The sequence below is a fragment of the Paralichthys olivaceus genome, chromosome 8 (assembly GCF_024713975.1).
Source record: "Paralichthys olivaceus isolate ysfri-2021 chromosome 8, ASM2471397v2, whole genome shotgun sequence".
In the NCBI taxonomy this organism is placed as follows: Eukaryota; Metazoa; Chordata; class Actinopteri; order Pleuronectiformes; family Paralichthyidae; genus Paralichthys; species Paralichthys olivaceus.
This window is the reverse complement of record NC_091100.1, coordinates 9,132,127-9,145,196: the sequence shown is the minus strand read 5'-3', so window position 1 is coordinate 9,145,196 and position 13,070 is coordinate 9,132,127. Positions and strand designations below refer to the sequence as shown.

General features: G+C 41.0%; 1 protein-coding gene across 7 annotated transcripts in view; it reads left to right on the top strand.

Annotated features, from left to right (window-relative positions):
- npnta (nephronectin a) overlaps positions 1 to 13,070 on the top strand; it is a 48,114-nt gene that overhangs the window by 9,312 nt on the left and 25,732 nt on the right. For 3 of the 7 annotated variants that reach the window (XM_069530641.1, XM_020101349.2, XM_069530639.1), the window contains exons 3-4: positions 4,903 to 4,953; positions 9,475 to 9,567. The exons of 1 other annotated variant lie outside the window; for it this stretch is intronic. In XM_069530641.1, coding sequence (XP_069386742.1) covers positions 4,903 to 4,953; positions 9,475 to 9,567 — 144 coding nt within the window. The remainder of the gene's footprint in view (positions 1 to 4,902; positions 4,954 to 9,474; positions 9,568 to 13,070) is intronic. 3 more of the 7 variants (XM_020101350.2, XM_069530643.1, XM_069530640.1) reach the window with 1 other exon arrangement.

The window sequence follows — 13,070 nt, the reverse complement described above, 5'->3', positions numbered from 1 at the left end:
TTTATCACTGAGGTGTGAAACATCTATATATTTACATAATATGAAACATGAGACAGAAGACTTGTGATATTCTCGGGAGAGGCGACTCTCAGCGTCATGACTCGTGACTGTCATATTCATCATCAGGAAAAGATGTCACCTGAGAAGGGATGCATAAATACAGACGTAGGAATCCTTGTATGTTCATCATAACCCTATCATTAATGATTTGCTAGAAAGACGTCACGTGAGAAGAAATGTGTAAAAGCAAAAGTGCTCCATATTTTAGAATCCAGATTACAACTGTGTCACAAAATGATCAAATCAAGTCGTACATCATACGTTATTGATCGTACAGAGGGCAAATACAATAATTATCATACATCTGTCAGCACTGATGATGACCACAACAAACACAAGAAAATAATCACAAATCAAAAACATCCCAGGATACGCTGAATTGTTTTCCGTCGCACCACCGCACCCATCAACCAAACAACGCATAGAACAGGACGTCTAGAATTCAAAGCTCTGTCTCCTTCTCAGTGACATGTATCCAAAACATCCCTCTTTGTAAAACACAGCGGAAACAAACGGCAGAAACAAACTCTTACAAGTTCATAAAAGTTCAGGTTATTGGAAGCTCCAGGTTACGGACTGTAAGTTCCTGTTGTGGAAAAGGCTTATAAAGGTTTAAAAGGGTGCATGTTGGTTCAGGCTACATGTTAAATTAATGTTTATTAATCCTTAATCCTCATTTTGTGTTATTCACAGCTAAAATTGTCAGTTATTATTTATGTTTTTTATGTGTTGACACTCATCATGCCATGCCTTAATTGACCTTTTGTTTAACTCATTGTATTTATTATGTTTTTTGTGAGAAAATATGTCGCACACTGCTTGTTGGGTCCAAAGCTGCTGCATGCTGAAGTTTGCTGAATTCGCTGTTATTAGCAGCTATTTTTCACTCTGATTTCCATGCAGAAGTGGCAGACCATTTTTTTCTTCGTGTTAGAGTGTACTGCACTATTTCTTATTTTATCCTGGAGAATACAAACAGCGTTACTGGAGTTCATGGCCCCGGTGCTTTGTATTTCTTTTAGCTCCTCCAGATTACCCCAAGGACTGTGCGAGGCAAATCTTCTTTTTATCCACCTCTTGCTTCATGTCTGTTAGACACAAAATATGATAATTTTATTCTTACATACACTTGGAGTGAGAAAAACAAGTTATGCTAATGTTTTATTGGGACAGACCTTTGAGGAAGGGTTGATTTCATGGTTGTAAATTAGAGGCTTTTTTTTGCAATAGTTGGCCTTGTACAAAAACCTACCTTTACACGAGGCCTTGACACTTGATCCACACAGTCTGTGCTGGACTGATATAAGCAAAAGCATCTATGTTTCCCTCTGACAGCTCAATTGCATCATTTGATACCGTTTGTTTGAACATGAGGCCAGATTCAGCAGCAATCCTGGCACGAGTCGGCTGCTCCATGCCCAATTCCTCCCAGTGCATCTGTACTGGGCTATCTGCCTTGACAGCGCCCCAGATTCAGAAGATTTCAAAGTGGAGTGGATGTAGGTTTTGGACAAATATGAAGTAGATGACGATGATTATCACAGAGGCTCATGAGGCAAGACGTGATTCATGTGCTGGTATTTCAACCACTTAAAACCAAGACATTAATGCAAATTGCCTCAGCAGAGCACATGTAGCCTGGATACAGTTCCATCAGCATCGCAACCGTTGCTTTGCCTTTAGATATGGGGAGTGATAACACATCACAGTTGGCATTAAGGTAATAACAAATCTAGCACAGTCACATTAGAAAATTAATTTCTGCATCAATAACTCAACCACCCAAGAAGCAGTGTGTGAGCATGTTTTCTTTGTTGTTCTGGAGTCACGTATGTTCTGTTGAACCAAAAATATCAGCTAATTTTTAGTCTATCCACCGTATCAAGCTGCTATTCCTTTTTCCAATCAAAACCATATCTGAACTCAGAGTTGCATCATTGCCTTAATGCTTTTAAATGCTCCGGACTGCGCGCACAGCTCAAATCTGTTCACTTCAGACTACAATCAGTATTCCATCAAGTCAGTAAGGTGCTGATTTAAACCTTAGAGGAAGGAGGTGGATTGTAATCATGGGAAGTGTGTGTGTATCTGTGTGTATGAGTGTATGAGTGCCTCTTTGTGTGCATGCATGTGAGAGGATGCAGTCGTCACAGATTTCAGGTTTAAGTTTCTGTGGCGATCGAGGAGATTAGATCGGAGCCGGAGGATTGTGGCTCTCTCGGCCGCGGAGCTCAGCGATAAGTTTGTGCTACTTCTCTCAAAGAATGAGAAATGGATCAACCTTGACTTTTTTAAAAGCTCCTGGAATTGAAAGAGCGAGGAGGGGGCGAGGAAGGAAAGAACTAAGAGCTGGAGAAAGTAGAAATCCTGAGGTGTAAGGGAAATGGTTTTGAGGTAAGGAGTCTGGCAGAGAGGGGAAGAGGGAGACAAGCGAGAAAATCAGGCAGATGGAGAGAGAGAGAGAGAGAGAGATTGAAACTCAAACTCCACTTATAATGTTCTGACAGGCCATCAGGCAGGCTGAGCCACACTTGAAGCTACTTATTCTAACTGGCTGCCATCAGGAACATTTTTTATGCCACTGTGAGCATACGAACATTTGTTCAGCATTTGCTTTGCTAACTGTGTTTCCAGTGCAATAACAGTAAAACAATTTTCATTTCTCTTGATGAGGATGATTAACTGTCAAATCAACAAGTGGCCTCCACTAGTCTTAATGATCAGTGGTTCACTCTGTCAGCGATATCAGGAGATTTGATCATCTGTTACAGCTGATGTCAGATCAAACTAAATCTGTGATTGTAAACAGATTTAAGGCACATTATACACTGAACATTACAATTGTTGAACCAACTTAAAAAAAATCCTTAAATTGACAGAACAAAAAAACGATACATTTCATTCCAATGTTAAACGTTGCATTAACAAAATTCATTTATCTTTTGAGAAAGAGCAAAACCTTTCGGGGCTTTGCTTAAAAAATCAAGACTTCAGCCTGACTGAAGAATTAAAATTATTCAGCCCAAGTTAATATATCGATACAGAAATGTACATGGTTAAGGACAAAGGGGACGTCCCAACAATGCATGACCAGTTGGTGCCCTTGAAGCATTGTGGTTGCAACCAATTTGATTCTGAGTTTCTCCAGCTTTCAGGCAGGAGACAGAACTCTGTGTGCAAATGATGTTTCTTTTTATAAACATAGCAGCATTCACCCCAAACCTTAAGTTTATTGGTTATAACCACCGTCTTCCTTTAACAGAACTTAAAACATCTTTCACAAAAACTGACAGCAACAGCCTGTGACTTGAGTATCCAAGCTAAGACTTGTGAAATTGTTGCAATGCTTTTTGGGCAACTGACTGAAAAAAAGTTGTGTCACCAGCTTCTAATATTTGCAGAACGGCAGAGAAGGAAAATGTGCATTAATTTACATGAAAAATACATGTCTGCATATTGTGTTGTTGTTTTAGACCTGGAAGAACTGTGACTTGACTTGGACGTCTCAAAGGACTAGAGACAATTGTATAATAGACTCAAACAGATAGGAAGACATTGATTTCCTCTCCATTGTAAAGGTACTGGGTTGAATATCAGCTCCATATTAAATAGTTCACACAGAATAATTTGGTCCCGGTGAATTTACAAATCCTCTGAGAGCAGGACTTAGTGTGATTGTGTGGAGTCTTTGTTTCTGCAGACGCAGTGGACAGGATTAAGGCAGGACTCCTGAATTGGTAATGTGAGCTAACAAGTGAGAGATGAAAGCAGAGAAGCGATACCTCAGTTTAAGTAATTCACTTTATCGTGATTGTCTGTGCGGTTTCCTCCTTGACTCCCACTTTCTTTCATGATCACTGGGCTGTAAAGGCCTAACTAAAAGTGTGCCTTTTCATCTCTTTAAGGTAATAAGGTGAAAACTTAATGGAAGGGGTCACTCGTAAAAAGAAAAAAAGTAGAGGGAACGTTTTCAGAAATAAAAGACTCTTGCATGGAATTATTTGACACATTTCTGGCTTTAAAGGAAATTAAAAGTGTGCTGATTTAAAAATCAGATCCCCAGTGTAACGCCATGTAGCTGGAGCATTTATTTTATATTGAAGGAACCAGTAGTGTGATCTCATTGGATGATAATGGCGGTATGTTCACCTTTCAGTGCAGCAATGTGATTTTTACCATTGTGCGGAGTGTGAGGGGAAACTACTTTATTCAGCCCCATCTAGATGTTGGTGATAGGGAATATGAAGTTAACATTTTCCAGAATGAGAGAAAAACACCCCCGGAGACATGGGGTCCAGTCAGACTTCATTTTAATTATTAAAACTCAATTGTTAACGCATTCAAAATTTACATGTTGTCCTGAGGCAACTGGGGATATGTGTGACTCCAGAACTCCAGTGTGTGTGTGTGTGTGTGTGTGTGTGTGTGTGTGTGTGTGTGTGTGTGTGTGTGTGTGTGTGTGTGTGCGCGTGCGTGCGTGCGTGCGTGCGTGCGTGTCTGTCTGTCTGTCTGTCTGTCTGTCTGTCTGTCTGTCTGTCTGTCTGTCTGTCTGTCTGTCTGTCTGTCTGTCTGTCTGTCTGTCTGTCTGTCTGTCTGTCTGTCTGTCTGTCTGTCTGTCTGTCTGTCTGTCTGTCTGTGTGTGTGTGTGTGTGTGTGTGTGTGTGTGTGTGTGTGTGTGTGTGTGTGTGTGTTTGTGTTTCTTCTTTTTTTCCAGGAATGTTTGCCTGTCACAGTGACAGAGACCCCCTCTGCCCTCTAACATCATGTTTCATTTTGTTTCTTCCCTCTCAAAGACTAAACAGCACCTGCAACCTTTTCTTTGTGTGGCTATTTGTTTTGCAGCTCTCTTCGCCTTAACTCACAGAGTAGTCGGGATAAGGTGCCAGCCCCAAGGTTAGCTCCACATGTTTCTTGAAATAATCTTGCTAGACATGTATTGCTGGGGGGCACATCCTCTGAATCCTGGGCCCACTCACTTATTTATAGAGCCAAGTCCACAACACCCAACACCCCCACCCTCATCTCCACACCCAACACCTCACACCCGTTGGCAGCGAACCACCTCCTTCCCTCTGGCCACAGATCTATGCAAACAGCTTACGCTCGGCAGACCTGCTTTCACCTGAGGACATGTCTAACATGAATTATGCTGAGGTTCTTTAGTGGCTTATTAAGATTCAACTTCCCCCCTCGACCCCTTGGAATGCTAATGAAACCCTCAAAGCTGAAATCCATAATGTTTTTTAATTAAAACATCAATATATAATAAATCCATGTGCACGGTGCAAGAGAGGCTCTACACACATTTGAATCTTGATCGGTTTAGTTGGGTTGAGAATGACAGTGTCACCACCAGGCAGATCATTTTTTCACTCCATACAAATAAAAATGTAGCAAATTCAGGCACTAAAATTTCCGTCTGTACTGTTATCTGTATACTTACGTATTTTGTCCTGCATGGGTTCATTTTTGCAAAACCCACCCCCGCCCACACCCGCAAAGCTTTGTCCTGTTACCTGCAATCATCTCCAAGTCAAATCCAGCCCCACCCTGATCCCTTAGCATATGTCCCGCAACCCGACACACTCATGGCCTCCTCCTCCTCACGTTTAGATGGTTGAGTTGTGTTCATGGTAAAGTATCTTTCAACTGCAGCTGTCAATGTGTTTCCTCAGCAAAGACGTGCTGAGCTAGCTTGCTGCTTTCAAAAGCTTGTACATTTTGGCACTTTTTACAAGCAGCAAAGCCACTGAGAATGTATTCACCACTGGCTATTTCTGTCTTCATGTGATCCATTTTGATGTGCTTGCCGTGCAGTTCGCAGGAATGAATGGGTCAAGGTTGCTGTCATAGGCTTTCACAATTAAACAAATACCTGTGGTTGACTTGGCTTCACATGATTTGGATGTTAAAAATATTTTAACATTTTAATATTTTGTCATTTTAATTCATTTAATTTAGAAAAAAACAACATAGAAAAGCACTCAGTTCTCACCTGCTGCCCGTCTTCATCGAGTTAATTTTTAGCCCATACCAATAATATTCAATATATATTTTACCCATAACATCTTTTTTGTAGGTCACCTGGTGACCATTTAATTAGCTCAACAATTCTGTTTTTCAATCATTCATCATTTGTTAAATAAAAGCTGCATTTCAATCACAGGAACTGATTATCTGATCTCCTCTGGTCTTTAGACTGTGACGAAAACACAGTCTGCAAGAATCTAGTTTCTTTAAAAAAGTTCCAGGGCTAAGACGGTTGAAACGAGGCTAAAATATTCCCTGCGTTGTTTGCTTTTCTCACTTTTATGGGATTGTAAACTGAACAGTTGTTGAGTTCAGAACTGCTGTGCTGACAAATACACTATTTTCAAGTATCACCTGAGTCTGTGGGAACTCATTTGGTATTTTCAAAGAGAAAATTAGCATTTCATAAAATCAGCCCATAATGAAATAATCATTAGAAGCAGCCTTGTGTGATTAATTAGTGGATTGTAAGTTGATGCAACTTGTATTTAACTATGTAATGATTTTCCCATTTTACTTCATTAAGCTGGTATTAAAATTCATATACAGTATCAGTATCAATTAAAAAAATAATACTTTCCTTTGTAATTATAATCAGATATTCACAGATGGACAATAAATCAAGAGTCTGCATCAGTACCAGGCGTCTCGTGTCCAGAGGAATGGCTGATGTAAATCAGAGTGAAAGTGTGTCATCACTCGGCGTGTTTTGATGCTGTTCATGGAGCAAGGGTCGTACGTGCTATGTTTGGCCCTCCAGCTGGTACGGCCATTTTTAGTCTTCTGTGTTTAATGAACACTGGCCATTTTCCTGATCTCTCTGCCAGGCCAGAGGCTCAAAAATACCCCCAGAGGCACGGCCTGTGGATGGCCCCTTCTGATACTGCTAATCAAAATACTGCTATGTAGGTGACAAACAAAAAGCACTCCACTTGACTATCCTCTAACGAACAACATCAGTCACTTCTCCCCTTTCGTCATCTGACTGCACCGAGGTCTAACAATCTTCTGCCTCCAGAAAAGTAAGACTCTCTTCATGTTCCTCACCAGATTGGGCCCTTTTTAATGTGAGCTTTGCCCAGTGCGTTAACATCCTGGCTCGTATCACAGCCTTCACAGCGTCGACTAACAATACTTTCCTCCTATTTGATTACATCACTCAATGAAGTGGAATGAGTCTGGAGATGTTATCTACTCCAGGAGAGGCTTGGATTCGTCTCATAGCTTTGCCTGTGAATTCAGTGTTAGAGACTGAAACATAAGGAGCTGAAGTGGTTCCACTGCAGAGCACTGCTTCCCCCACAAGCTGAATGTGTATGAATGGAAACTTCACAGATTGTAACTTGATTCTGAATGTGTACATTTCATATATAGAGAACCCTTTATTCTTCAGGTCATTTAGGTAGCCCAATGGAAGGGAATATGTGATAAATGTCAATATATATATATATACAGCCTCCAAGTTATTTGTAGCTATCGAAACCATTAGAGCATTAGAGAGTGATATCCCCACCAAGGCTGCACAGTTCATTTGAAATAGAGCTGCAAATGTGCCATGTGAATATGTCACCTCATTGTTCAGATTAACAAGCAGAAAGATAAAATGCTTTATGTTGGTGCTATTCACACGGCCAAGTAAGATCATGCTCAGTTCCAATCCAGTTTACCCTCAAACATCTGGACACCGAATAACTTCTCAGACTCATGGATGAAGTGATTACATTTTCATGGTCAAAGGTCAAGGTTGCTGTAACTTCATAAAACAATGTTTTACCTTGTGAACACATGATCTTAACGACGCCTGAAAATAATCCTTTCAAATTTGGCACAAATGCTCACATAGACCCACATATTGACTGATTAGAGTTTGGTGGTTAGAGGTCAAGGTCACAGTCTCCTCACAAAAAATGTTTTTGGCCTCTTGAACATGATATCTCAATTCTGCCCTCAGGGAATTTCTTTAAGTTTTGACCAGTTGTCTCTCGGACTCAAAGATGAACTAAAACAAGATTAACAAAAAATGTCGCCCGCTATGCAAACTATTTGGCAGAGACATACAGCAGCAGGGCGGTAATTCCAGTTTAAAAGTGGACCTCGATCATTTGTCATTTTCTCACAGCATCCACACCAACACAGACCCTCACATTTTTAATGTGGTGCTATTTGGGGTCTGAACATTTACTAATCTGTTTGTCTTTTTCCCCATGAAGCAATTTATAACTGAAACCATTATGTTGTTTTTGAGCAATGCTGCTAAAGGTCAGGCTGACAAACAGGAGGCAGTGAAAACAAAGCCTTCCTCTTACAGGTCATTTACCAAGATGGTTGTATGGCTGTAATATGCAAGGCATCGCTGACAGAGCAATATAGTATAGCCTACAGCTGTGTGGCCACAAATAAAAAGTTCACCATCACACCTTTCACTACACAACAAACTGGCTGCTGTGATAAGCACTCGCCACCACAATCACTCTCTCTCTCTTTCCCTTTCTCTGACACACACACACACACAGGCACACACACACACTCACACACACACACACACACACACACACACACACACACACACACACACACACACACACTCTCTCTACCTCCTCCACCACAGTGATAATTAAGTCCTCTGATTGCACTGTATTATGACAGAATTAATGAAGCTTTTAATGAAAATTAGTAACACTTGGCTGAGGCCCCATGTATCAGACATGCTCAGCAGCAGGCTGCAGTAAGCACAGTCAGATAAGCAGGGCAGGCCTCCAGCTCACTGAGACAGAACACAGAGAGTCACTGAGGCTGTGTACAGTTCCTGCAGCTACCACGTCTCTACACACACTCAAAATATCCCCATCCACGCACAGTATACCAAGTGAGGGTAGCTCTTTACAAAGGCACTAATTATAATTTACTATTTTAGTGCTCCAATTGTTAACTCTCCAGTCTTAGAGGGAAATATTATTAACCTAGGTAATTCCTGCACCAGTGTAAATATCAGTGTTGCATTTAAAAACTGGAAAAATCCAAAGTTTCCCTGGTGGTTAAAGGTCAAACAATCTCACATAGAATAAAATGATTTAATATCAGGGAGCTAATTAAAGATTTCCCAATGTGATAAAAGATCGAGTTCACTGAAAATGGCTTCTCTATTATCATTAGTGATAATAACACTGTCACACGAGGAACAAACACATCTCCGATATGACTTATTACCTATAATGAAAGATATCTTGTTTCTGTAATGTGGAGTAAACAGATAATTTACAGCCAACGGGTTGTGGAAGTCAAGACACAGTGGGATTAAGTGCTTTGTCATCCTGATCTGGTACAAGACGTCTGCCGGGGCGCTGCACTGATCTGTCTCCTCTTCTCTGAATCCTCTCTGAACAGCTGTGTGCCAGCCGGGCTGTAAGCACGGAGACTGCGTGGGACCCAATAAGTGCAAGTGCCACCCGGGCTTCACTGGCAAGACCTGCAATCAAGGTGAGCTTTTACTTGTTAAACGTAGAAAACACAGTCGTATGTGAAGTTTTATATCATTATATCATTATACCCTTTTTTACCCACGAACTTTCCTTCACTCCTGGGTCACGTGACTCTCTGGTTTTTATTGGCTCCATTCAGCAGTGACAGAAACATGACACCCGGGTGAACAAGCAAAGTTCTTCTTCTTTATTTTGTCAGTCTAGATGCTGACGCTGCACTTTTTCTGCGCTACGTTATGACGCACATTGAACGCCCGATCATTGGCACATAAATAGCCATGATTGTTGGTGTACTTATCGTTTTCACTCTTAAGTCTTGGGAGCAACAGCGGTGAGGTGAGAGAGCGTCTTAGTTTCCAATATGTTCATGACGTTGAAAATATTTCACTGTAGAAAAAACAGGAAGGCTGGTTATGGGAAATGAGTTTGCCTTTTTTCTAGTAGGTTTACCTGTATTTAAAAAACCTGTGCACACCTGCTACTTGTGGTGTAGGAAAATATATTAGACTTCCTAAGAAAGAGAGTGAGTGAGCACACCATGACTCAAACTCCTGAAGCAGCCCACACAGGCCTGCTGACATGTACTGTTTTCATATGAAAACTCAGTGTAGGAGAGCCCCCCTGCAGGCACTGAGCAGAGGCAGGATGATCATAAATGTTTATTGTGGTCCGATCTTCACCGCAGCAACACACAGCGTATTACAGTTACTACTTACTCATCGAGCAGGAGCTGGTTTTCCACCAGCCAAGAGAAGTGATACTCTTTAATCACAATGGGGAGGAGGTGGAGAGAGAGAACGCTGATTCAGCTCAAATGGAAATGAGTGGTGAGGCTGTGTTGAATGATGCCGGGAGTGCATCCTCTCTTGTGAAGATAACATCTCAATTACTGACCTGAGATAACTCAGTGCAACTGGCTGAGTGCAACCAATGCTATTGAAAGAGCTCTGTGTGTGTGTGTGTGTGTGTGTGTGTGTGTGTGTAGATGCCTGAGCTTTCTGCTTTCTCATTATTGACAGATTGGGCATGTTGAAAAGCATTAGAGTGTTCCACTTAAGGGTAAGTTGACGTGCATCCAAGCAGTTTGAGAATACTTGTGGAATTCACGCCCTAAGACAGGAATAGGATAGTGTGTAATTAAAAACAGTTGGGAGGAGGGGGGGGGGGGGTGTTGAAATCCTTTCCGGAATGTTCCAAATGACTCATCCTGCATTTCGAGGCTATAGGTGGCTCCTGTCTGCCTGGCCAGACGGCTCTACTTTGTCTTAATCCGCAACAAAGGGGAGAGGAAAAAGGATCTATGTCCCATATCCAACTACAATAGACGCTGCCGCCAAGCCTTCAGACAAACTTATCTGACAAATGTGATACCACAGACGCTTTCAAGATGAGACTGTACTTTAAAGTGTCCATCCAACGCACGATTGTCCATTAAGCTCGGGACGTTCAATGGCGCTTCCAGTTTTTACGTACACTTTGAATGGAGGACTTGCCCCTTCGGTCTATTCAGGGTGGAGATAACCTTGGATTCTGCTTTTGAACTGCTGCAAGCTATGAAAACCAATTTAATTATTCAGGAGCCATAGATTAGATTTGCTCATTTAAATGCAGCCCCAGTTAAACATTGATTTGAGGTTTACTATTGATGTGCCAGGTGGCCAATGTTTTGAAGTATTCCAATATCCCGTCCCTGCGGAGCCCCACATTTATCTTGACAAGTCAACTGCAGGAGCTGGTGGAAGAAGTTGCCCAGAGCTGCTTCTCTAACCTCCATGCTGCTAAAAGTCAAGCAGTCACCATGATACACAGCAAAACAATGTTGAACTTTTTAGGTCATTGTACTTAAAATGACTAGATTTCATTTCCCATTACTATTATTCTGAGCATATTTCAGTGTGTGTTCTTTGAATTAAAATACAGTTTTTAAAGAAACACCTTTGGTATATTAGCAGACTTTTCAAACATGCATTGGTTAAGTCTCTTCACAGTCACTTCTTTGTTTTACTTTGAAGAAACCACACAAGGAAACTTCTTAAATATATAAGGATCCGCTCCGAGATCTGGAGCCGCACCAAAAGTTCTTTCCTGACTCACACCACATTCGTCCTCCAGGTTTTGTGGAAATCCATCCAGTTTCTTTTTGTGTAATCCTGCTTAATAACAGACAAACAAAGCAGATAAATCAGGTAACACATCATTAAAATATCAAAATGTTAAACTATCATCTGCAGAGAGGTTTTTTGGGGAAACACATCAACGTATACACATTCCTTCGCTCTAAATGGGAGGTGTGGACAGTTGCATGACCCTGGAGGCATCAGGATTAACACAAGTGTTAAACACCTTGGAAACACTGGTGTGTACCGAGCAAAAACAAATCTCAGAGGAAACAGGAGTGTTACGACGAAACAAGCACCTCAAATACCGTATTGATTAAATCACTTTCAGAACAAAAGCCTTATTTATGAGGCAGTATCATTAGGAAAAAACTTCAGTAAGTACATACCTGCTCTAATTTGAGTGCCAATAATTTCCACCTGCCAGAGAAGTTCCCCTCTGTGCTAATTTCACTTTCATCACTTCAAAACTTCCACAACGGGATTTGATTTTAATGAATCTCATTATTTTTCATCATTAAATCAGCAGAATTAAGAATAATAACCTCTATTTGAAGAACCCTTTTATTTTGGGGACAAGAAGAAGAAGTGCTTCACCTTCGTTACTGATGAGAAATGCATCTGTCATGCGGCATGGCGACAACAGATGGACACGCTCTCACTGCACAAATAAACTCATTATCGGGATAATCTGTTTAAAAATGCACACTTCCCCTCTGAGCTAATCCTTTTAATACAATGATTATTCTGTGCAGGTGGATTTAATTAGGTGTAGTTGACCTGCTGTTGAGACACTATTAAAATACCTTTGCTGGAGGAATAATCTCTCATACATCAGAAGAAATGGAGCTAGAGCTTTTCTTCTGTTCGCTCCTTGTTTGTCAGCCAACTTTATATTTAATACTGCCGTAAGTATGTTCGTCTAGGACTGTGGTAGCACGGTTTGATCCAAATCTGTTTTTGGAATATTAGGTAATATCTGGAACTTTAACTGCTTGATCTTAGTAACGCCACATCGCTGTCATTTCATGGTTACTTCCTCTGATCTCCTCCTGAATTTAATTCAGTGTATGTGTAGACAGATACGACACAGATGTTGGTTTAGAAACCGATCCCTCTCTCTCTCTGTCACTGTTTGTGTTCCTGGCTGTGCTCAAACAGCTGCAAGTATTTAAAGTATCGCATGCATGTCATCGTACTGTGTATTTTCTCTCAGCTGTCATCTAATTGCTCCAAATTGTGTTTGTTTGATCAATGTTCTGTTTTATAACAAGGTCATTAAAGAGGTATGAAGTAATGTTTGATCTACAGAGTACATGCAGTAATGAGGAAACAGAATCTCGTTGATAGAACACTTCGTCCTAATTGACCCGAGAGGTGATAG